This window comes from Acanthochromis polyacanthus, chromosome 19, assembly GCF_021347895.1.
Source record: "Acanthochromis polyacanthus isolate Apoly-LR-REF ecotype Palm Island chromosome 19, KAUST_Apoly_ChrSc, whole genome shotgun sequence".
NCBI classification, from domain to species: domain Eukaryota; kingdom Metazoa; phylum Chordata; class Actinopteri; family Pomacentridae; genus Acanthochromis; species Acanthochromis polyacanthus.
Genome location: NC_067131.1, coordinates 31,582,366 through 31,607,496, shown reverse-complemented (window position 1 = coordinate 31,607,496; position 25,131 = coordinate 31,582,366). Strand labels below are relative to the sequence as shown.

Genomic DNA, 25,131 nt, shown 5'->3' with positions numbered 1-25,131 from the left:
AACATAACATTTTTTAACCAGGCTGGAAATATGGCCCCAGGAATCTGATTTGGTAAAGTTTGACCAGACAAGGTTTAGATATTTAGACTTAAAATTTGTTTACGATGATTCAAAAATGATCCAGAATGACCCCAAACTGTCCAAACTGATCAAAATTGTATCCAAAATAAGATTAAAAAACTGTCAGAGCGACTCAGAATTTTAAAAAAATACTCAAAATTTATCCAAAATGACTCAAAAATGACTCAAAACGTGCCCAAGATGATTAAAAATGTGTCCAAAGTCAAAGACTGTCCAAAGTGATTTGAAACTTGCCTAGAATGACTCAGAACTGTCCAGAATGACAATAATCAACAATTATTAGTCCTTGAAAATGGAATAAAGAGCCAAACGTTCAACCCAGGCTGGTTTAATGTCTCCATGAAGCTCCTGTAAGTGTTTATCTATGGATGGATCCATTTTTATCCCCCACTGGCCGAAGGCACAGAAGGGGGATAATGGCGTGGGCACGTCCGTCCGTCCATCCAACATCCGTCCACATTTCGTTTCCGGAGCATATCTCAGAATGTACTTGAGGGATTTCATTCATATTGCACCCAGGCCATCTCTATATAGATGCGCCTTTTGGGGTGTATGACCTTGACCTGACTGTTTTTTTATTGTAGTGAAGATGTATCATTTTGTAGGTGTATCGTCCAGTATATATTATTATTTCTTGCACTTAGAGGCACTATATATAAGGCGGGGGATGTTTTAAGCAGAGCGTGTTTATTCCACAATATTTTTATTGGTTTTCAAGTTTTAAAGTGAATAGTGAACAAAACAAATGAAGAACATAAACCCATTCACAGCTGGTAGACCCGCACCAAACCATACATACATGTACACAACAGTAATAATGATAAAAGCAGTCAGTTTGAACGCCGTGTCCCTGTTTTCCAGGTACTATAACCTTCATATACGGTTCCATAACAGCACCAGTCCCTCCAGTCCTCTTTTGCTCACGTAAGCCGGTCTTTCCAGTCCCATGCTTTCTGATAGTTCTCGTCTCCATTGCTCTGTAGAACGAGCTTCCATGCTCTTCCACTTCAAGGCCAGAGCTCTCCAACACTTCAGTTTGTTTCTTAGTATCTGCAGAATCTTTGGGATATTTTCCTGGTATACAAAGTTTGGCACAGAAAGGAATCTGGACATTAAACACAGACGTGCAGCTGATGACCTCATTCCAGAATGTTTTTATCTTTGAACATTTCCATAAACTGTGAAGAAGACTTCCTTCATTATCCTGGTATTTAGCACACGTATCAGGACTATGACTTCACATATGATGGAGTTTTTCAGGGGTTTTATAAATCCTTGTTAACTGTTTATACTCTGGCTTGTTTTTGGGTCTTTCATTCATGTCGTATCTTCATGACTCTACTGAAGGAGTCTGATAGAATTAGCTTATAATATCTAGACAGTAGGCCTTTCTCTCCCTGTTTTCCCATTTGCTCAGTGAATAATAATTCAGGTTTACATCATTTCTTTAGACTTGGATGACAAATAGTTTTTAACCTGCTGATTTTTGTCAAAGCGTTTTCGTTGAAGTTGATATTTTTCAGACAGGTCGCTGAATGCAAGCAGTTTTCCATCAACACACACATCCTTAACTGCCTGGATGTCCTTAATCTTCCATAGTTTAAACCTTCCATCGTTTCTGCCGGGTATAAACTCATCGTTGTTCCACGTGTTTCATAGAATGATAGTATTTTCAAGAAGGGTTTTATTGTTTGTCTTTTCAGTTTATGTAAATCTACAGAATAAAGATCACTGCATATTGGTAATTCTGGAATAGACTGATATTTCCTCAGGCTGGAGGTGATTTTGTATAAAAGCAGTGAGAGGCTGATGTCAGCTGTGCCGTTGTACAGTACCATCTTAAACTTGGAGTTTGTAGGCCGGTCTTTCATGGGGCAGACAGAGTAATTTAAGGCGTAGTCCTGCTTTCCTGGTATTCCAAATGAATTGGCTAAATACCTTATTTATCAAAGAAAGAAGGTGGTAATGGCAAGAGAAGTGTCTGAAAGCAATATAAAATGTCAGCAAAATGGTCATTTTATGATACATGTTCGGCCTATCGTGGATACGGGTAAGTTTAGATCATTGACTCCTGTAAACTCTTCTCCCAGCGGTTATAGTTTGCAGCAAATATTTTGTTAATGTATGGAGTAATCTTAATTTATCTTCTGCCGCTGGTTGGGAGAAAACCTTGAAAACTGTTCATGGAACTGGATCTTTACGTTGGGGACTTAAAGCTGCACAGAGAGAGCTAATGTTTGATAAAATGTCTAAGTTGGGGTAAAGTTAAGTTTTGCTTCTCAAAATACACAAATACGAGGTTTTAATGAGTGTTCAGGTTATCGAATCGTGGCTAACACTAACAACAAAGGAGACAGGAAGCTAAATAGTTTATAGGTCTGAATGAATATAAAAAAGAGAATATGTTTGATGTTTGCTCTCGTTCTAGTCACACAGTTGCATGAAACTGTTAAACGGACAGAAAAAGATCAAGAGCAGCTGGTTTCCCTAAAGAAGCTTAATTTGATGTGTTTCCTGCTTGTTGCGGCAACAGATTGGAATAAAACGCTCTAATTTTACTCCCTGAATCCATTCTTTCTGCAGCGTTCTTTGTTCCCGACATGAAAATCTGGATGGGATGTGCAGACGTCTGAATATTAGCAAAATAAACCCGATAAAGGCGGTGATTTCCATGAATCCCAAGTAAACAAACACACCCTAACACACAGCCCAGGTAAAAATAAACATGTAGATAATGTGCAGTGACACTCAGCAGCTCAGAGGAAGACGAAGGTCGGTGGTCAGTCGGTCTCCTGGAGGCCACAGCGTCGCCTGAACTCCTGCCCTCGCTCACGGATCCATTTGTTGGAAACTGCAGAGAACAAACAGCTCAGAGTGATTTTAAAATCCAACTTGAGGTCAGTTTACAGTCAGATAGATCCGACTAAGACACTGGAGACACAACAAGATACAGAAAACAGGAATGAAACTTCATAAAAATCTGCGACCAAGGAAAGAACAAGCTTCTCAGCCTTCACTGATTCTGATAGATTTGATAAAAAAGGTTCAGCATGAGGAGCCTCCGTTTACTTCAGTAACAACCTGTGGACAATATTCAACTTTTGTTCAAAAAATTATTTTAAAAATTCAGCTTTCCTTCATTTTACTCAAAGGTACCTTGTTTATTTTTTTAATCAGCAAGAGGCGAGTCACATGACAAGTACAAATCACATCCCAACTGCAGCAACCAGATTTTGTAAAAACATAAAAATCTGAGTGTCAGGGCAAAACGGTGACCAACATACTCAGAACTTGACTAATTCTGCACTATTTTCAACCAGATTTTTTCAAGACCTTCTATTCATGAGTAACAGTCCTGTGAAAACAGTTTTCAGCTGAACTGCAGACAGTGTTTAAACAGAAACTAATGAAACATGTTCAGTTCTGTTAAATGTTATCTGACATGTTGAGTCTGGAAAGTGTTTCCCTGCTGGTTTTCAGCTCCTTAATGCAGATCCAACGACATAAAAACACCTCAAAGTTCTAACATGAATTAATAAAGGATTTTAACAGCAGATGTAATCATTCTGCTGAAAATGATGTGGACTCAGGTTTAAACATGAAAACAATCAGGAGATAAAAGGATTTAAAGCACTTTCATTTATTTACCATCAGAAACTTTCATTCAGGCGTTCTGGACACAAAAACTCTCTGCAGGACGATGAACTTCCTCTGGTTTATGGTTTCGGTTGTGTATTGTCCATCCATCCATCCATTATCGTCCATTATCATCCATCCATCCATCCATCCCTCCATCCATCCATCGGGTCGTGGAGGCAGCAGATGAAGCAGGTAATTCCATGTTCCTCCCCCCAGCGATGCTTTCCAGCTCTTCCTGGGAGATCCCGAGGTGTTTCCAGGCCAGATGAGATATATAATCCCTCCAGAGGGTTCTGGGTCTACCTCGGGGTCTCCACCCAGGAGGACGTGTTCAGAAAGCCTCCAAAGGAAGTCTCCCTGGAGGATCTGAATCAGATGTCCAAACCGCCTCCACTGGTTCCTTCAGAGGTGAAGGATCAGCAGCTCTACTCTGAGCTCTCTCCAGATGTCTGATCTTCTCCTCCTATCTCTAAGGCTGAGCCCAGACACCCTACAGAGGAACGCTTGGATCCATGATCTCATTCTTTGGGTCTCTACCCAGAGCTCATGATCATAGGTGAGGGTTGGAATGTAGATGGACGGTAAACTGAGATCTTCTCCTTGAGGCTCAGCTCCCTCTTCACCATGATGTTTCAATACAACGCCTTCATTACTGCTGATGCTGCACCAATCCTCCTGTCCATCTCTAGTTCCATTTTCCCATCACTCAGGAGCAGGATCCCAAGATACTTGAACTTCTTTGCTTGGGGAGGCAACACCCACTGGAAACCAGTCTGACTTTGTGCTGAGTATGTGGACACAGCTCTCATTTTGGTTGTACAGGGACTGAAGGATTCATATCAGAGAGCCTGGTACCTCATACTCCCTCAGTACCCCCACAGAGTCCCTCGGGAGACACGGTCACAGGCTTTCTCCAGATCCACAAAACACATGTAGACTGGCAGGCTGAACTCCCATGACCCCCTTAGCAGTGCCGCAAGGGTAACATCTGATGCACCGTTTCACGACCAGGATGGAATCCGCATTGTTCTTCCTAAATCTGAGGTTCTACAATCGGTTGGTGCCTCCCTTCCAGTACCCTAGAGTAAACTTTCCTGGGGAAACTGAGAAGTGTGATACCCTGGTAGTTGGAACTCACTCTATGGTCCCCCTTTTTGAAAATGGGAACCACCACCCTGGACTGCAACTCCACAGGTCATGTACCCAATGCCCACAAAACATTATAGAGACGTGTCAGTCAAGACAGTCCAACAATGTCCAGAGCCTTCAGCATCTCAGGGCGGATCTCGTCCACACCTGGTGCCTTGCCATCGAGGAGCTTCTTAACTACCTCCGCAATCTGTGCCACGAATATAGACGAAGATCCCTCCGAGTCTTCAGGCTCTGTCTCCTCCATGGAGGACACGTTTACCGGATTCAGGAGTTCCTCAAAGTGCTCTTTCCACCGCTCAACAACATCCCCAGTACGGGTCAACTGTTCTCCACCCCGACTGAACACAGCCTGAGCAAAGCCCTGCCTTCCTTTCCTGAGGCATCGAACGGATTGCCAGAACTTCCTCGAGGCCGACTGAAAGTCCTTGTCTATAGTCTCCCTGAACTCCTCACACACCCGGGTTTTAGCTTACACAACTGCCACAGCTGCTGCCCTTTTGACCGTCCAGTACCTGTCAGCTGCTTCTGGAGACACCTGAGCAAGCCAAGCAAGAAAGGCGTCCTTCATCAACCTGACAGCTTCCCTCACCACTGGTGTCCACCAGCGGGGTATTGGGTTGACAGTCACCAGTGACCTTCAGGCCACGTCTCCTTAAAGCTGCTTCTGCAATGGAGGCTTTGAACATGGACCACTCAGACTCCATGTCCCCAACCTCCCCTGGGAAGCAGGAGAAGCTTCTCTGGAGGTGGGAGTTGAAAACCCCATGGACAGGGTCCTCCATCAGACATTCCCAATTCTCCCTCACTACACATTTGGGTTTACCAGGTCTGTCTGACAGTCTTTCCCGCCATCAGATCCAACTTGACACCATGTGGAAATCAGTTGACAGCTCTAGCCTCTCTTCACATTAGTGTCCAAAACATACGGCCACAGGTCTGATGATACGACTATGAAGTCCATCATGGACCTTTGGCCTAAGGTGCTCTGGTAACAGGTACACTTATGAGCCACCTTATGCTCCAACATGGTCTTTGTTGTGGCATCCAGTCTATGGCCACAACCATCACTCAGGTTCAGATCAGGCCGTCCCTCCCAATCACCCCCCTCCACATTTCTCCATCACTGCCCATGTGAGCGTTGAAGTCTGCCAGGGGAATTGTGGCATCCCCAAGCAGGACCCCCTGTCCAATACACCACTCAGAGACTCCAAGAAGGCTGAATACTGTGAACTGCTGTTCGGTGCATAAAAACAGAAAACAGTCAGAGTTTTTCCTCTGCAACAGGAAGTCTCAGAGAGGCGACCTTCTCATTCTCCGGGGAGAACTCCAACAAAGCAGTTCTCAGTCAGGGGCTTGTGAGTATCTCCACACCCGCCCGGCACCTCTCACCCTGGACAACTCCAGAAAAGGAGACAGTCCAACCCCTCTCCAGGATTCTGGTCCCAGAACCCTTGCTGTGTGTGGAGGTGAGCCCAACTATATCTAGCCGTTACCACTCCGCATAGCACCTGACCCCGATATTCTGCCCTCCAGGTGGTGGGTATACTGAGCGGTGTTGTCTATTATGTTGTGTACTATGTTGTGTATTTGTACGTTTCACTGAGATGAACTCACCCCACTTGCTCCCGACCAGAACTGGACAGGCGGCATGTCGGGTCTGATAGTCTCCTTCTCCACTGGGATACAGATTGTACCAGAACACGGCTGTCCCCTGGAGGAACAGTCATGACATGTTGTAGAGTCACATGACGCATCAAAGAGTCACGTGATACATGACTAGTTGACATGTCATGTGACTCCGAGGCGTCATTTGATTTGGCGATGTGTCATGTGATTCAAACAGGAGCAGATTCCTGTTGGTCCACTGAGACTGTTTGTCTTTAATGAAAATACAGTAAGTTTTAGTTTATCAGGATCATTTGGGGCTCAGAAGTAAAACTAATAGTAGAGATAATCAGTTTTACCTTTATGGGCCAGACGGTGACTCCGACTTTGGTGAAAACGGTGGCGCCCCCTGCTGGCACGTCGCTCATCTAAAGAACGAACAAACGCTCAGTCAGAGTTGAATCCAGAGGAAACCGAACTGAAACTAAAACGGAGGATCACTGACGTAAAACAGCCAGGTGGCGATCCGGTTCCCTGTTCCCGACTCCTCGAATGCATACAGCTCGCCTTTCTGCAAAACACAGAATCATTTTAAACGTTTAAACTCAGTGGACACCTGCACACGTTCTGAAGAACACTAAAGTTTATACAGAAAAACGTTGATATTTTCAGTGTGTTTTATAGCTTCTATCTAATAAGAATGACATGAGTCTATGTTTGAGTTTTCATCCATCCCACTGCTGTTTATATTAATAGTAAATTAATGTAATTTCTAATTTAATATTGTGCATACTTGTGTTTGTTAAAAGGCAGCTGAACCATGAAGCCACATGAAATTCATTGGAGGAAAAAATATTAACCTGTTCTTAGAAAACCATTTATACTGGCCGATAAATATTGATTTGAGTTTTCCTACTACTTTAACACAATTTATTGGACAGATTTACTTTATTATGATATTTTTGGCAGATAATTATCAAGGTTCCTCTAAAAAAAGAGAGAGAATTAAGTTGTATGTACCTGTCCAAAGTCGAAGTGAGGTTCATACTGGCCTCCGATGCCGTAGTTAGCAACCTGCATTAAACACAATAAGATAAATCCTTTCATTTCAATATACTTTATTGGCAAGATGACAACATTAATAAAGCATAAAAACATCCAAAGAAACAAAATTCCATTTATTCAGTGGAATACAGAAATAAATTCCTGCACCGTGTGAGAGGCAGTCTGTTTCAGCAGCTCCTACTCAGTTTGGAGTATTTTCCCTTTTTGTTGTTATTTCGGGGGTTTTGTTAAAAATACGTTCTTTTGCACTTTTTTTGGTCTGTTTTCCAACCACACACCATGGAGACCAAAGTTTTCAAGTTCGCTCCTGTCTTTGTGCTGTTTTTTTCACTGTCCACCGTGTCCGTGATCCCAGGAGGAACCAGAATCAGAATGTCTTTATTGTCACAGCATGAGAACAACAAAACTGAAAGTGCAGTCCTTAAAGTGCATGATAAATAAAATAAAATAAATAACATAAAAAACCAAACCAAAGAAAAATGTGTAAGATTATCAATATAAAAATTAATTAAAAAACATTAATAAAACCATCCAATAAAACCCATTAAACACTAGAATTATTTAATGTGTCCTGAGTTTAATGCATAAATGCCACTTGCCTCAAAACTATTTCTGAGTCTATTTTTTTTTGTTTTCAAAGCTCTGTAACATCTGCCTGACGGCAGAAGTTCAAACATGTGGTGTCTGGGGTGGGAGGGATCTCTGATTATATTTTGTGCTTCACTGAAGCAGCGGGAGCCGTACAGGTCATCAATGGAGAGGACAACCGGTGATTTTATGACCCTCTGAGAGACTTCCTGTTCACTGTTGTGCAGCTGGCAAAACAAACACACATGCATTAAGTCAGGATGCTCTCTATGGAGCAGCGATAGAAGGCCACCAGCAGTCTTTGCAGCAGGTTCTTGCTTCTGAAGACCCTCAGGAAGTTCAGTCTCTGCTGGGCCTTCTTCACAGTGGTTGCTGTGTTTGTGCTCCAGGTCAGGTCAACCTTAATGTGCACATCCAAGACATGAACATCAGAAACCCTCTCCACAGAGTCCCCACACAGTGGCTGAATGTCTCTTCTTCCTTCTATAGTCCAATAATCTCCTTTGTTTTGGTTGTGTTCAGGATCAGGTTTTTCTGTTGACACCAACAGACAGTCACTCCACATCATCCACAATTTTAATTATGCTGTTACTGTGGTGGAGGGGGGCACAATCATGAGCGTAAGGGATGAATAGCAGGGGGCTCAGCATGCAGCCCTGGGGGGAGCCGGTGCTGAGGCTGATGGCGGAGGAGAGGTGGGAGCGGTCCGTCATTAAATCCAAAATCCAGAGGCAGATCGAGTAGGACACTCCCAGGTCTGACAATTTAGTTACCAAGCTGTGGAGGATGGTGTTAAATGACGCACTAAAGTCCACAAAGAGTAGCCAGATGTAGCTCCCCTGCTGCTCCAGGTGGGACAGAGCAGAGAGGACAGCCGTAGCCACAACATCCTCCATGGACCCGTTAGCTCGATAGGCAAACTGGTGAGGGTCAAACTCAGAGGAAAGACATGGGCTGATGTGGGCCCGGACAAGTTTTCCAAAGCACTTTGTGGCTATAGGTGTAAGCAGGGATGGAATGAACGTAATTTCATTCAGTCGTTTGACCGAAGGGCCGGTCCTCATCTGGGCCAGTGCGCTGGTATTTATTAAATAATTTTGTTTATTTATCCATATGCGGCCGAATGGGATGAGCGTCCAACCATTCATCAGCCCTGTACAGGCACACAGGCTCACATGCATCACACCACAACCACGCTCAGCCCCGCCCTCAGGTGACAGCTCTGGGCTGAGTAGAGTTTAGACTTGATATCGCGGTGTGTGCAGTAAAGCCCAGCCAGGCAGTTGGAGATGGAGAAGAACGTCAAAAAACGTAAAGGAGGGGCTGAAAAGCTCAGAGAAAAGAGAAGAAAAGCTCTCGAAGCGTCGACCGGACAGTAGTGTTGTGACGTTCACGAACGAACTGGTTCTTTTGAACGGCTCGTTAACATGAACGATGGGAACCGAGTCGCAGCTGGGAACCGTTCTTTTTTCCCCCAGTTACATGGGGAGGAGCGCAGCCCAGCTGCGCTGTGCTTATTAGATATGCAAATAGCGTCACGCCACGTTGTGCATGCTGCCTTCACGTGAGTGCGCCAGTAAAAAAAAAATAAAACAACAACACAGAAACAGTGAGCGCCCCCTGTCTTGGAGAGCAGCAGCAGCAGCAGCAGCGAGCGGTCTAAATGAGGAGGAGAGTCCATGGGCGTAACGGACGCGGGGTACGCGTGGGACATGTCCCCCGCACTTTCCACATCTGTCCCCCGCACTTTTTTCAGTCGTTACAACAGCTAAACCCGTTATTAGCATCCAGTAGTGTTTTCCCGAGCCGTCTTTGAACGCACCATGAGCGCATGCTAACGCAGGTGTTCCACAGGAGACGTGCTGCTGTGCTGAGCAGTGCTGAACGTGCGTCTGGAGTGATGTTTAGCAAACCAGCCAGAGCCAGCAAGAAGCAAAAAACTTTACAGTTTTTTTCCAAACAAACCGTGTAAGTTGTGTGACCTTGTTGGATGCAAACAATGTTAGACTTGTTAGCTAAATGATGACAAGGTAAAACGTGGCAATATATCAATATGTTAAGCTAGTTAATAATTTAAATGTTGTTGCCTCTGTTACATTCCTACTAGTTTATTCTTGGAATAAACCCAGTCCTCTTTAATTTCTGGGCAGAAGATGTGCTCACAATTGCTCTCCATGTATTTAAGTCTTTTGGTCCCAAAAGAGGAGAGTCAGGGAGGAGAAAAAAGAATAGGCTATCTATGGTATAAATTTACAACTATTTTTACTGCTTCTCTTTCAAATTCTATCTCAGAATTTTGATTTTCAGATTTTTTAATGATTATTTCCATAACAAAGAGCAGAGTCAGGCAGGAGATGGACCAGAGGCCAGCAGTAATGTTGACCATCAGGGTCTGCAGAGGTGAAAAAAATATATAAGTGGCTGAGAAAAAAATATGTATCTATGGGTTAAAGTGATTTTGAGGTTAAATTCTACTGCAATTTTTACTCTTCCTAATGCTATTTCAGAATTTTTCTTACCACATTTTTTATGTTTATTGCCATAACAGAAAGAGCAGAGTCAGGGAGGAGATGGATCAGAGGCCAGCAGCAGGGACAAGGATGTAGGGTCTTTACAGGTAAGGAGAGATTATAGCTTCCTGAAAATAAGATATCTATTGCAGGGAGAAACCAGGCAGTACTGATCATTTCATGTTCAGTGTTTGGCACCTTTGGCTACTCGTCCAGTAGATGTTCAAGGGACATTGTTGTCAACTCAACTAGAGTTTGGCCACTAAAACTTTAGATTTTATAGTTTAAAGTTTTCTACTTTATAGTTTAAAGAACTAGCCTAGTTGGTCCCCTGGTATTGTACTGTGGCTGTTAGGGATTATGTGGTTCTTTAGCCACTAAGGACGGTGCAATTAAATGTAAGAGAATGATAAATCGCTCTGAAAAATTTGTCCCCCTCACTTCTGAGATGGTGGTTACGCCCATGGGAGAGTCAGTCCATCGTCGTTGACAAAATGAGCCAATTAAGGAAACGAAGCAGCATTTGGATGCACTTTTCTCTCGTGGCAGACAGTAAGGGTAAATGCAGTATTTGTCAAAAAAATATTTCTAAGTCAGGCTCCACAAATAATTTGCACAGACACCTGAAAACTCAACATTCAACAGTAAAAGTGGCAGACTTTAAAATCTAATCCACACTTGTCAAATAAGGTTATAATCAATATTTCAGAAGAATTCAAACTCATATTGGTGGGATATCTAAATTCATTCCTCCCAGTGATTATTTCCAAGATTAAATGAGTTAAGGCCAGACTGGCTTTTTAAAATTTAATAAATATAAAAATGAGCCAAATGAGCCAGTTTTTTGAACGGCTCTTTGAAAGGAACGGCTCACCAAGATCCAGCTCCCCTCAAAGAGCCATAAATCCCATCTCTAGCGGACAGAGTAAAACAATAACAGAAATGTTTGCTGTAGCCGCTGCCGGTCCATCACAGGCACAGGGGCCACCTGTTGATGCAGAGGCTGAGCCAACAAGCGAGGATGAGGATGCAGATCGATGTGAAGAAAGCGAGGCTGGAGAGGTGAGTATGAAAGAATCCTGCATTTCACTATAGCTTTGAGGATGTCTGAATATGTTGCCTTTAGTAGAGAAATATCAAGCTGTTAGCATCGGTGGTGTAAACTCTTAGCCCAAGCTAAAGGTCTATCCACGGTAGCCTTAGAACCTAATTGGCTAGTTAGCCAAATGCAGCTGTCTCCTGCAATACAAAGGCAGCTCGTATTGGGCGCAACAACGAAAACAAATTCATTCGGCCATGGTATAGAATTTCATGAACTTGAAAGAAGTCACACACTCAAGCGCACCCTGGCTAGTTAGTATTGCCCTGACGACAGGACCTGACCAACACTCAAGACTTTGACTTTTCTTGTCCTCATGTGTATTCGAGTCGTTTCCATGGACGCATCCGCTGACAAAATGCAGCTGTTCAAACTAAGCTGCCAAAATATTCAAATGCGATTTATATTCTTCCATCTGCATATTACATTTTTTCCCAATGGTCTTAATCTGTGTTTCACAGGTAAAATGTTTGAAAAAGGATTTATTATGGTCTGAATTGTAATCAACTCTATGAGCTGGTGTCTAAAGTGTGTGTGTGTGTGAATGGGTAAAGAAGACTACAGTGTAGTGCTACATAATAATAATAGAGTAGTAGTAGTAGTAGTAGCCTAGTAGTAATAGTAATAATAATATAATAATAGTAGTATTAGCAATAATAATAATAGTAGTAGTAGTAGCAGTAGTAGTAGCAATAATGATATTAATAAAAATAACGCGTTTCATTTGTAAAGTAGCCTACTTTACATTTCTTTGAGAAATCTCAGTGCTGTGAGATAACAGAGGGCAAGAGGGAGAGAAAGAAGACAGAAGTCACAAATTAATTGAATTGATAAGACAGGTGTCTTCATGGTTTCAAGATGCATTTCAAATGTCAACACATAGTCCACCACATAGTGGGTGGGAAGAAGCATATATATATGTATTTGCGTCGCAGTGATTCCACTTCAGCAGTACACTGTATGTGAGTAATTATTAAATACAGTGTACAAGTTCAAAGGTTTGTTGTGTTATGTCAGAATTTTTAGTGCCAACCAAGACTCTGTTGAAGAGGTCCCAGGTCTGTCTGACCTGTGCACCTGTGCAATCGATCGATAGCACAGGTGGGCTGGTCTGGTCCAAAAAGTTCCGGGCCGAATTTGACTCCCAATCTGGCCCTGGGTGTAAGTGCCACTGGGCAAAAGTTGTTCACAGCCCTCAGCACCTGCCTTACCTGCTGCTCCTCCAGTGGCAGAACATGGCTGGTGTGGACTGGTGGGTGTAGGACATCCGTCTCTGGTGGCTGCACCTCAAAGCCGATAAAGAAGGTTTTGAGCTCCTCTGCTAATGAGGCGCCCTCGTGGTCTGCTCCCCACTGCTTCTCCTGACAAATGTCCACCCCACCATCCACACCATCTAACACCCAGCCTCCTTCCTCCAGCCTTTCCTTCACATCCACCCAGGTGAAGAACCAGTTCAGGAGGATGAAGATGAAGAAAGCTGCGGGTCTGGATGCATCAGCTCCATTCTCCTCTAGTCCTGCTCAGACCAGCTGTTCAGGATGGAGCAGATGTTCATCATGAGCCTGAAGGGATAGAACCACAGCAGTGGAAGATGTCCTGCATGGTACCAGAGCCCAAAACATCCCAAAGACCTCAGCAGCTACAGGCCAGCGGCACTGATGTCTAATCTGATGAAGGCTCTGGAGAGGCTGGTCCTCGACCATCTCTGCCCTCTGGTGAGCTCATTGATTGACCTGCTACCAGCCTGGCATCAGTGTGGAGGACGCTGTCATCTTCCTCCTGGACAGAGCTCTGTCCCACCTGGAGAAGCCTCCAAGCACTGTGAGAACCATGTTCTTTGATTCCTCCAGAGCTTTTAACATGATTCATCCGGTTCTCCTGAGGGACAAGCTGGAGGTCACAGGGGTGGATCACCACCTCTCATTCTGGATTCTGGACCACCTCACAGACAGACCACAGTTTGTGAGGACATGGGACTGTGAGTCTGACAAGGTGGTCTGCAGCACAGGGGCTCTACAGGGAATGATCTTGGCTCCGTTTCTTTTCACTGCAGACTTCATGGACCATCAGCCAGCTGTCATCTGCAGAAGTTCTCTGATGACTCTACGACCGCTGGTCTCATCTCAGATGATGATGATCGGGAGTACAGAGAACTGAACCAGGACTTTGTGGACTGGTACCAGCAGAACTGCCTCCAGATCAACTCATGGAAGACTAAAGAGCAGGTGGTGGACTTTTACAATCACACTCCCCCAACATGGGTGAACATCCAGGGCATGAACATTGAGAATGGGCTTATACGAGTACCTGGGTGTTCACCTGAACAATAAACTGGACTGGTCAGACCACATTACAGGAAGGGTCAAAGAAGACTCTACCTGCTGACGAGACTGAGAGTTTGATAATTAATTAAAGAACTTCCAAGCTCAAGTGAGTTTCACCTGCAGGTCCTCGGCCGTGGTGACGTCCAAGCCGGTGATGTCTCCGATCCTCTGGTTGATTTTATCCAACACCGGATGTTCATATGCTTTGAGCCAGGCGCTGACAGAACAGAGAGGAATCCAGAAAACAGCAGCAGGACAAACAGAAACCAGGTGAGGAAGGTCAGAAAGAGAAGGAAATGGTTTAAATTTACATTTAGTCTGACAGGTAAACTAGCATCATAAAGCAGCTATTTAATGGTGAGAATTAGTCTCAGAGGGACAAACCTGTTGTGTATAAATATATTCACCTGTTTGTGATGACATTTTAACGGTAACTTCGTATCCTCCCAACATCTGTGGGAAACTTCTCTAACATTTATTTATTCATGTTCAGGCTATAAAACCATATATTTTCTGGTGAAATGTTAGGAAGGTATTAAGGAAAGAGCCCAGATTTGCTATGACCACAGACTGTATATAAAGCTGAACCCCATGAAGAAACAACTAGATCGCCCCCTGTTGGCTGATCAACAACAATCACTGTTTTTTGAGGGCTAAAAAAATGCTAAAGTTAATGAAGAATGAACAAACGAAGAGTGAAACAAATCTCATGGCCTCTACACAGTGTGTGATTTTAACAATCTTATAAGTTCCCAGCTTGCTTCACTGTACGACATGAATCTAATAATCTTTGGGCACGACGTGAAGTTTGCTCTGTGCAGACTGCAAACAATAAGTGAAACCAATCTAAAGGGAAATGTATTGTGTTGAAGGCTGATTTAATCAGCAAATTAATGCTAATGCGTCAAAGCTAGAAAGCTGAGGAGACCAATCTACAGGAAAAAAAGTGATATTAAACCTAGCTAGCAAGAAAGCTGGCCATTACCATCACTGAGTTTTGAAGGCTCATATAATTAGATAGCTATTGCTAATGCACACAAGAGTGATGTGCTGATGCTATCGCTAGAAAGCTAAGAGCTGATATGTAGTTACTTAGCTAGACAGATGGCTAGCAGTTATTAATCGCTGAGTTCTGAAGGCTAATTTAATTAACAACATCATGCTAATGTTATCACTAGCAAGTCAACAGTGCAATAAATCAGTGGGAAAGAGTTGTTGATAAGTAGCTACCCAGCTAACAGCTATCATTTACTAATTACTGCTATCTGGACAATGATCAGTGTAAAAACGACCATCAACAACAGTCCAGATAGTGGTGGTTGGGCTACGTAGCATTAAAGAAGCTAATGTGTGGGCGGGGCAGGAGGCGGGGCCTCGACACCACATTTATATACACAGTCTGTGGCTGCAGCAGACCATCAACGGACCTCTGATGGTTTGGTTCAGAAACTAAGCTGCAGCAGCTTCTTACCTCTTGGAGACTCTGTAATGAGCCGTGGTCAGTTTGCCTGTCTGAGGGTCATGAACCGTGGCCCGTCTGAGCTAGTTCACAAATTATATTACAGAGGACAGAACAGACAGAAGAAACAGAGAGAAGAGAACAGACAGAATAAACAGAAGACAGAGAGGACAGATGTAGGTCACTAACCGAGAAGAGAAGCTGACGTCTGGGAGGCAGCAGAAGCTTCAGATAGCTAAACTGCTAAGCTAATGTATTCTTAGTCAAGTTAAAATGTGGTAAAATATCATTACAATTAATATGATCATATTTTTATTTTTGTATAATATATTGTTTACCTCCTGCATCAACTCCAGATCTCAGAATTTGAAATGAATCTATCCTTTTAAAAAAGGCCCGGTTCAAACATGTAGAAAATCAGAAAGAAATGCAGCTAACAGCTGTTATTCTGATGTCAGTCAGTCCAGCGTGTCTTGAAGGAGTAGCCTCAGCTCCAATAAATGAATAAATTAGCTGTTAAATGTGTCTGTGCAGCTTGTTGTTGATTTAACAGCAGAAATATGGATGTTAGCCGTCAGATTCTCCTGCTGCCTCCAGGACAAAGTTAAAGAGTCAATGAGAGCCACACACTTTAATCTTTGACTCATTTTCCTCCTCAAGCAGAAGAAGCAGCTTCATTCTTGGCAAGAGCAGCGAGACAAAACTCATGTCTAAAACCTTCATGGTTCATTATAATTGACGCTGGTGGAAAATCCCACCAGTCATTTTCAAACAGGTTCCAAAAACCCCCAAATATTATGTTTACTCTCAGATATGAGAGAAAAGCAGCTGCAGCTATCAGTTATTCTTCATTCTGCCGAAAATAATAAATAATTCTAATAGCTGTGACTTTAAACATGATTAATTATAACATCAAAGACTCTTCATTTAAACTCTTGTCAAAAGTTGTGCCACAAATTACAAGCCTACTAATGATCAGTTGTAATCTAGCTAATGTCTGCAGCGCCCCCTGGTGTGCAGAGGCCAGAAACTACAGTGTTCACATTTAAACTGGATGTGTTTTTACAAAATCTGTATCAGACAAATACAGCTGGCAGAATTATAAGAAGAGTATAAGCTATCTAAATATGTAAAAGTAGAAGTCCGAAAGAGCAGCTGTGTTTCTGTAATTAATGCAAAAATCTTTAAAACTTAACTTTTATTTTATTTACAACTAAGTGGACATTAAGGAAAACTCAAAAATACTATTATTATCAGAACAAGAAAAACTGTTTATACGCTGAATAAATAACATGCTAAAATAAACTTAAAAATCCAAATTTACTCTTTCCTAAAATTTGTCTTTATTCTCCCATGTTGTCACACAGATAAATCAAGTCATGTATGTTTCTACATTAACATGAGGAGGTACTAGCTTTAAATAGTTGGTAGAACAGACCCAAAACTCATTTAATTTCCACGATACAGAAAACATTGTTCAGTTTCCACTAGATTTTTAAAAAGTTTTTTTATCAGGGCCTTAAAGGCTCTACTTTTGAACCCAGAAAGGTTCCATTTGTACTTATTTTACGCTTTAAGTACATTTTTCTGCATGTTTTGAGTTGCCTGTGATATTTTTAGTTTCAGCACGAAGTAGCTGAAGAATAATCACATTATAGAGAGATTAATAAATACCAGTTTGGTCATTTTGTCCTGAACTGAAGGTTTTTGTCAGTTTTGTGCTCTTGCCAGGACGTGAGCCGACACAGTGGGGAGGACAGGTGAGGACCAGAGAGGGGAGGTTGGCTGGCCGTCTTCCCCACAGACGGGCCTCGTTCTCAGGCAGCTCTTACCTCTGACTGATGCGGTAATGGGGCGTCTTCCCACCAACAACCCCGGATCGATGCAGCTGTGGAGCCAATTGGTCGGCAGTTACAGGGAGAACCAAATCTACCACTGAAGAACCGACTAACTTCTACTCACTCTGAGATTTAAGGACTAAAATACCGACCAGAATACAGGACAACACTTTTTACAACATCTGTTAGTGAGAAATTAACTTTTCTATGGACAGATTTTGAGTACAGGAGGTCCTCGGTTTACGACGTCCTCGACTTACGGCGTTTTGTCACTATGTTGTAACTGGTTCAGTGGAACTAGCTGGTGAGCAGAGCAGACGAATACTGTATGTGCAGTCGTCAAGCGGTGTTATAAGATGGCTTTGCTCACATTTGCTGCCACACTTGATCATGCTACATTTGCTGACTTCATTATGGCTCCCAAGAATCAGTCAGACGTACAGTTCACATTTTCACCGGTATTTTTTGTCTTTCACTGTGAGCTACTGACTGTCTGTGTTACTGTAGTTGTACAAATATGTAAACTGATCGATATCGTGATGCATGGAACGGCTTTGTTTACATTCCAAGTTACGATTTGAGCAGGGCACGAGGCGGGACCTCGACACCACATCTACAACACGTCGGCCATCTTTATACACAGTCTGTTAACATAAGAGCACAATCTGTAGGTGATACGCAACTTGCTAGCTAGACAGCTCACAGTTTTTTATCAATGTGTTTGTAGGGCTACATTTTTTGTAAACTGACGGCTAATGTTATAGATAGCGAGCTAAGAGTTCCATCAATCTACAGGAAAAAGTACTTTATATGCAGCTAATTAGCAAGATAGTTAGCAGTTCATAATCAATGTCTGTTAAAGGCTGATTTGATGAGCAAATTAATGTTAATGTTATAGCTAGAAAATTAAGAACACATTCAAACTATAGGAAAATGTAGTTGGCAAGCAGCTAGCTAGACAGATAGTATTTTTTATGATTGTGGTCTGAAGGCTAATTCTTGAGTTAATGCTTACGGTACAGCTAACATGCTACACGTTCCAGCAGTCTGTGAGGAGACGTACACTGTAAAATCCAAAAGCTGTCCTGACATGCAAACATGAGTTAACTTTACTAAGTTATCAAAAAAAAGCATTTATTACTGATATTTATGAAGTAACAGTCACTTGCATGGTGAAAAATGCAAAATACTTAGTGCTTAGATTGAGGATTACTTTATTTATAGTTAAGCTCACTCGCAACAATAAGTAGCAATCACAGTCTCTCTCACGACTGATCCACACCCGGGTCAGTAGGTGGTGGTAATGCCCAATGTAAAGGTGGCCAACCGCCGTTAACTCCACAAAGAAGAAGGAAGACATTCACTCCATAGATATGATTCATATGATTCAGTAGATACTCATATCTATGATTCACTCTCCCGCTCAGCTACCGAGGCACCGGTACAGCACACAGGCCGGAGCAGCGAGGGCAACCTGCCGAGTTGAGTTTTGTTTGTGACAAACGTCATTCTTTTGCAGAAAGGTAAGGTACATTATCCATAATTTTGCCTGTCAACTTGTTTTAATTACTGCTACAACCTTAAGCGTTAGCGAGCTAATGTTAGCCTAACCACTAATACCGCTAGCGGGTGTTAGCATCCACTAGCTAGCCGAAAGTTTCAGACTTCAGAGAAAAAAGTCAGATCTGAGAAATTCTGACTTTTTTTCCCTCAGAATTTTGACTTTTTCCCAGAGCAGATTTTTTTTTAACCGCTGTATTGTTATGTTTTTGTTCAGTGGCTCTAATACTCGTCCCATCTTCTGTAGTTTTGTCATTCTGTGTCGTGACTATAAACTAAATGGCAGTCTGCTAATTACTACTGTAATAAAATTAAACAAATGGTTGTGAATAGATTTTTCCACACTGGCCCAACCCTGTTAACTTACCATTGCCTTTTGCTGGGTTGCAGGTGTATGACGAGTTCAACAGGGTAGTCACTAAGAACTTACAGATGGACTTTTTTTGAGGCCCTCGACACTTTGTTGAGATGTTCAAGGCAAAGAAAGGAAGTGTGGGGCAGACCCTGACAGAGTTGTTGCAGCAAGTTGATGCTGGGGTGAGTCTATGAAAGGCTTTGTATTTATTTCTCATGGTAACGTGACTTCAAATAGTGATTGCTGTTTTACTGCTTTTTTTTGTTTTTGCAAAAAATGTTTTGTGCTGTAGTTTTTGAATGATGCATTATCTTGAGCTTAATTTGTTCATCATCCCCTTTTAGAATCCAGATTTGACGGCAATGCGCACCGTTGTGCTCCGAGGCCTCCCTGTTCTACTTGGTGATGATCCCAGTGACTTCTACAACACCTGCCTTGTAAGTTATAGTATGAGCATCCTAAAGGAGCACACACAGTTATGGGGGAGTAAGGAGAGGGGAGGAAAAGAGGGAGAGGGATAGATTAGAAGGACATGGAGTGGTGAGGAGAAAGAGAGGGGGAGGAGTGGGGGAGAGGGCTGCCTGAACCAGCCCTGACTAAAAGCTCTGTCATAGAGGAAGGTTTTAAGCCTAGACTTAAATGTAGAGTGTCTGCCTGTCTGACCCATGGAGAGAGCTGATTCCACAGTCACTATCAAATAAAGCAGAAATGCCTGAAAACTAGAAATGCACTCAGAGAGCGCAGACCTCCACCAAGCAGCTCAGTTCCACCAATGAATATTTCCTGTATCCAGACAGTGATCTCGATCACCCTCAAAATCTAATCAATTGTTCTTTGTCCCTTTCCTGGCATTTCCTGAAAGTCTCATCAAAATCTGCACACAGAGTTATGTTGCTAACAGACAAACAAACCCACCCACAACATAACCTTCATGACGGAGGTGAAAATCTTAAATGTTTTCTAGGTTGATACAGTCCAGTGGCTGCCTTCCAGCTGATAGCATCACAACTTAGCTGAGCAGAAATCATGACAGTGAATATTTTGTTCACTTTTACTGAGCCACTGACTTTTCACTGCCATTGCTTGCACTGAGCTAAGCCGTGTTGTTAAGAGCGTAAAGCCAGCTACTGGTCGTATTGACACAAAAATGATATTGATCATGTCTCTCTATGAAAATGACAGAGAAAGGGTTAACTCCCAAATTGTCTGAGTATTCCTTTAATGCACAGGGCTAGAAAGCAGTGTCGTCAGGACAGTTGAAATGGGGACAATTTTTAATTGACAATTTACACCATTTTGCTGATGGAATGTTTTGTTTGATTTCATCACAGGATTGTGACATGATGAGACGTGGGCAAAAGTATCTGTCGGGGTGCTGACTGTTGTCAGTGAAGATGAGCAAGTCGTTCCAAATCAGCTCCACCTTCACCCAATATCTACTGCCATCATTGTTGAGGGAGGTATTGTAATGGACGATGTCCAGAACCTGCCTGAGGCACTTTGCCTTTTGTTTGGATTGTCATACGCTTTACATTTAGACTACCCAAAGGCCATGAAAAACACTTTGGGGGCAGTCAGGGGGAGGAGTTAAATCCGCTTATTTCGTCATAAGCGGACCCAAATCAAAATCGGGGGAGGAAACAGACAGTTTTCAAATTCGAACCTCATAATGAGCTACTGCAACACACACTACTGTAAGAACACTTTCACAAAGTGAGGTTTGCATAATATGTCCCCTTTAATGGACACCGATCTCAGACATTCAAACTAGAACGGGGATGTAGGCAAGGCTGCTCTCTGTCTCCTTTACTTTTTGCCATCAGTATTGAGCCATTGGCGCAGCTCATAAGGGATAATGACAACATCAAAGGTGTACAAATAGATAAAGAAACCCATAAAATATCACTGTATGCGGATGATGTATTACTGTATTTAACAGAGCCTTCTGTTAAGTTATTAAACAGTATGGGTATTACTCTAGTTATAAAGTAAATGTAGATAAAACTGAAGTGATGGACGTGAACAATCTTATCTCAAGCAACTTCAAAACTCAAAGTGAATTTAGATGGCCTAAAGAAGGTCTCAAATATTTAGGCATTTATATACCCCCGTCTTTAGAGAACTTATATCACGCAAATTACGATAAAATAATTAAGAATATAAATAGTGATTTAGAACGATGGTCCTCTCTTCCACTTTCTTTACTGGGACAAGTGGAGAGTATACGCATGAACGTTCTGCCCCGACTTCTCTACCTATTTCAAATGTTACCTGTGAACGTCTTGACAAAAACATTTGACCAACTAAGCAAATTAATAATGCATTCATATGGCAGAAAAAAACGCCCAAGAATTAGACTTAAAACTCTACAACTGTCCAAACCAGATGGAGGCCTCAAACTTCCCAACTTAAAATTTTACTTCTGGGCCGCGCAGCTCAAACCATTGATAGCATGGATTCAGAATGATGTAACAACTCGATGGTACAACACTGAAAATTATATGTGTGTAAATTCTTCACAAAATCTACCCTTTTCAGATATTTCAGTAAAGGAAACGTAAATTTGGACAAAAAATACATTGAAGGTTTGGAGAAGGATACAAACATTTTTCGGGCTGACAAATTCACTTTCATTATTGATAAATATTGGATTAATGAATACGTTCATACCAAACAAACTCGATAACACCTTCAAGAAATGGACTGATCATAACTTAACTTATATATATCAGCTTGTCAAAAATGGCCACTTTAAAACATTTGGTTAATTAAAAAATGAATTTGGTTTATCTAACTCAGACTTCTTTAGATATCTGCAATTGAGATCCTTTTTGACAACCCATAAAGATTGGAGGCAGCTGGTAAAGCTTAACCATATAGAAAATGTTATTAGTCAACTGGAAAATTCGGATAAGAAAACAATTGGCAAACTGTATAATATATTTTTGGGAATTTCCAAAATTAATTCTCAATATATAAAGTAGAGATGGGAACCAGAGACAGCCACAAATATTGTGTGAACAGCGATATCACGCGATAAAAACACATGATATAAACAGAAAATAAATAAACCACACCTCATTTCGCTTCTACAAGGTCGCTCTGCTTGACCCAGCCACATTGCTCTGTGATTTATAGACTTCTAGCATGGTTGAGTACATGATTTATGTTTTGATCTCAAATGAGTGCTTTTCTTTATCCAATAGTTAATTTTGTGTGGTTTATTCTATATAAAAACGGTAATTTCTCTTCACCCATGGCGTCGTGTTGGGACATAATTAATAAAGTAGTAAATTTGTATAACAATTATTAAAATTAAATTATACATCAACTTTTGGTACATTTGTGCATAAAATATTCGGTCCAGTAAAAACTGTTTCGGTCCAGTAAAAAATTACTGTTTACTGGTCCACGGTCCAGTAATAAATTGTGCCCATTCGCGCAGACTGTATTGTCAACATGTGATTGTCGTCTGATATTCAGGCCGATACATCCAGCAGCCCTGAAAACTCTCTGCTCACTTAAATCTGTGAGAGATGGTTCAGAGGAAGCCAGGAAAATGCTGGAGTGTTGATAATCTCTGAAAGTGATTATATATTATTATAAAATAACCAAACATGGTGAATATTAAATATTTCTGCAGTAAAAATGAGACTAACTCTGTCAGTGAAAGCTTCTTTTCCAGCCGATGTTTGGACTCACCCTGGGTTTGGCCAGCTCTTTGACCTTCTCCATCTCTTTGTCCGACACGATGTTGTGGTAGCGGATGATGCGCGGACGGTCCCACTCGTCTTCCTGCCTCACCGGACCAATCACGTACCTCGGGTGGTGGTTGTTGTCGTAGTAACGGCAGAAGAGGCGGCTCTGTCTCCGAGGAGTCTGACAGAAGGAAGAGTGAAGTGATAAACTGACTGATGTTGGCGTTCACAAATTATACAAAGTAAAACTCCAGTATCTTTTTGTTTTTGCATCATAACATTATGGCTAGAGGGCAACAGGTTCTAGCAATCACTGGACAGGAGTAGTTGATATGTAGCTAGCTAGCAAGACAGCTAGCAGTTCTTAACCACAGTCTGTGTCACAGCTTAAGGTTGTGGGCGGTAGCAGCGCTCTCTCCTCCTCTGGCCTTGCTTTCTCTCTCTCTCCCAGGTGTGCTGGCGGCAGGTGTAGTGTTTTGTTAGCAGATCGTGTGCAGGTGGGAGCCAGCTAATTACTCACTCTGGCTCCTCCATAAGACCAGATGCCACTCGTCATTTGATGCCGGACCGTCATCTTACTTCCAGTTAGTTCTGTGAACAGATCAGTCTGTGCCAAATTCCTGGTTCTCTCAGTAATCCTGTTTTCTGTGTCTAGAGCTGACTACTGCCTGCTTCTGCCACCTGGATTCTTTGTCGGCTGCTGGTTCTCCATTCCTCTATGGATTCCGTTCTCTCCTGAAGAGACTCTGCCAGCCTCGCCACCTGGAATGCCAGTTATCCTGCCTTATCCACAGACGCCAAACACACCACCACGGCGTCGTTAAAATCTGGGAATGAGCTGTTCATTCTAAAAGGACTGGATGGAGCCTGGCTCCCAAGTTGGACATTCGTCTTGCTCTAAGTCTGTTAAGTTTCTCAAGCCCTAGCAACACAAGACTGTAGTTCTCCTAGTTTATTCCATCTTCTGTCTAGTGTAGAATAGTTCATAGTCTTGGGCTCTTTGTCAGGATTTCTGTCAGCCTAGGATTCTGTGTTTATTCTGGTTTCGTTAGTTTACTTTGCTCTCCTGTTTTGGTATTATCATACGTGGGTTAACTTTTTGTTCTTTCACTTCCTGTCATTAGACCTCCTACCCTCTAGAGGGTTTCTCCACCAGTCTGCCTTCAGCGGTTTAGTCCGCGCTTCCGTTTCTGGTTTATCTAGTTCTGGTAGAGATTTGAAGTTCTTGCATTTTCTTCTGTGTTGTAAATAAAAGCATTCTAAAACTGTACATCTGCCCACATTCTCATTTGAAGGCTGAGCTAGTTATCAAGTTAATGCTAGTGTTAAACCTAGAAACCTAAGAGCACGGCCAATTTGTACGATAAAGTACTTGTTAATTCAACAAAGTTACTAATATTGTGAAGTAACTTGTTTAGCAAGTTAATGCTAATATAACTGCTAGCAAGCTCAGAACAAAAAGTGGAACAGTAGCCCATATGATGCTAACTAGCTAGCCTGCTAGCAGTCATTTATCATTGTGTTTTGAGGGCTACATTTTTTGTTTAGGTAGTGCTAGTGACTAGTAGACTAAAACTTTAATCTCTTAGCTGCTATTATACTTGGCTGGGAAACATAGGTAACATGTAGCTAGCTAGCAAGACAGCTAGCAGGTATTCATTAATGAATAATCAAAGACTGATTTATTTAACACATAAATGCTAATGTAGCTAGAAAGCTCAAAACAAGCAAATAAACTCAGATGTTGGTGTTTAATAATGAATCAAACTTAAGCCTCTTTCTTTTTGCATCATTACACTCCTTTTTTTCTTACATCAGACTACATCTGATCTATGTGGGTTCATGTTTTAGTCATTTTAAAGACTCTCCCTGCTATAAATTTACTAAACTTTATTTAGCTTGGTTTGTTTCTGCTCACCATTCCGGTGCCTTCTCCTCGACACAGCTGCTCGTACTTCAGCAAATCATCAGTTTGACCTCGACTCTCCCTCTTCTGCCTCCTCTCATCCTCCTCCATCGCCTCAACCTTCTGTTCAGACAACAGATACTCATAGTGCTTCAGGTTCATGTTGGCTCGCTGGTGTGTCGGGTCTGACGGGCAGAACCAGAACCTCAGGTCAGTTTAAACCAGTTTAAATGAGTGCAGATAAAGACAAAG

General features: G+C 42.2%; 1 protein-coding gene and 1 long non-coding RNA gene across 4 annotated transcripts in view; one reads left to right on the top strand and one right to left on the bottom strand.

Annotated features, from left to right (window-relative positions):
- Window positions 1-282: 282 nt before the first annotated feature.
- Window positions 283-25,131, bottom strand: part of LOC110963428 (prolyl 4-hydroxylase subunit alpha-1-like) — a 43,248-nt gene continuing 18,399 nt past the window's right edge. Inside the window, exons 7-15 of the mRNA XM_051939850.1 lie at window positions 24,892-25,064; window positions 22,978-23,154; window positions 17,355-17,410; window positions 14,181-14,280; window positions 7,498-7,551; window positions 6,983-7,048; window positions 6,837-6,905; window positions 6,487-6,583; window positions 283-2,932 (exon numbers count right to left, since the gene is read on the bottom strand). Coding sequence (XP_051795810.1) covers window positions 2,862-2,932; window positions 6,487-6,583; window positions 6,837-6,905; window positions 6,983-7,048; window positions 7,498-7,551; window positions 14,181-14,280; window positions 17,355-17,410; window positions 22,978-23,154; window positions 24,892-25,064 — 863 coding nt within the window. The 3' untranslated portion in view covers window positions 283-2,861. The remainder of the gene's footprint in view (window positions 2,933-6,486; window positions 6,584-6,836; window positions 6,906-6,982; window positions 7,049-7,497; window positions 7,552-14,180; window positions 14,281-17,354; window positions 17,411-22,977; window positions 23,155-24,891; window positions 25,065-25,131) is intronic.
- On the top strand, window positions 10,975-24,243 carry LOC110963426 (uncharacterized). Of its 3 annotated transcripts, none has more exons than XR_007938145.1 (7): window positions 10,975-11,702; window positions 14,187-14,333; window positions 17,237-18,883; window positions 19,331-19,457; window positions 19,620-19,712; window positions 20,607-23,557; window positions 23,629-24,243. It is a non-coding gene; the product is annotated as an uncharacterized LOC110963426 (long non-coding RNA). The 3 variants fall into 3 exon arrangements; XR_007938144.1 differs by having other exon boundaries at window positions 11,598-11,702; window positions 17,237-17,664; window positions 18,788-19,457; XR_007938143.1 differs by having other exon boundaries at window positions 17,237-19,457.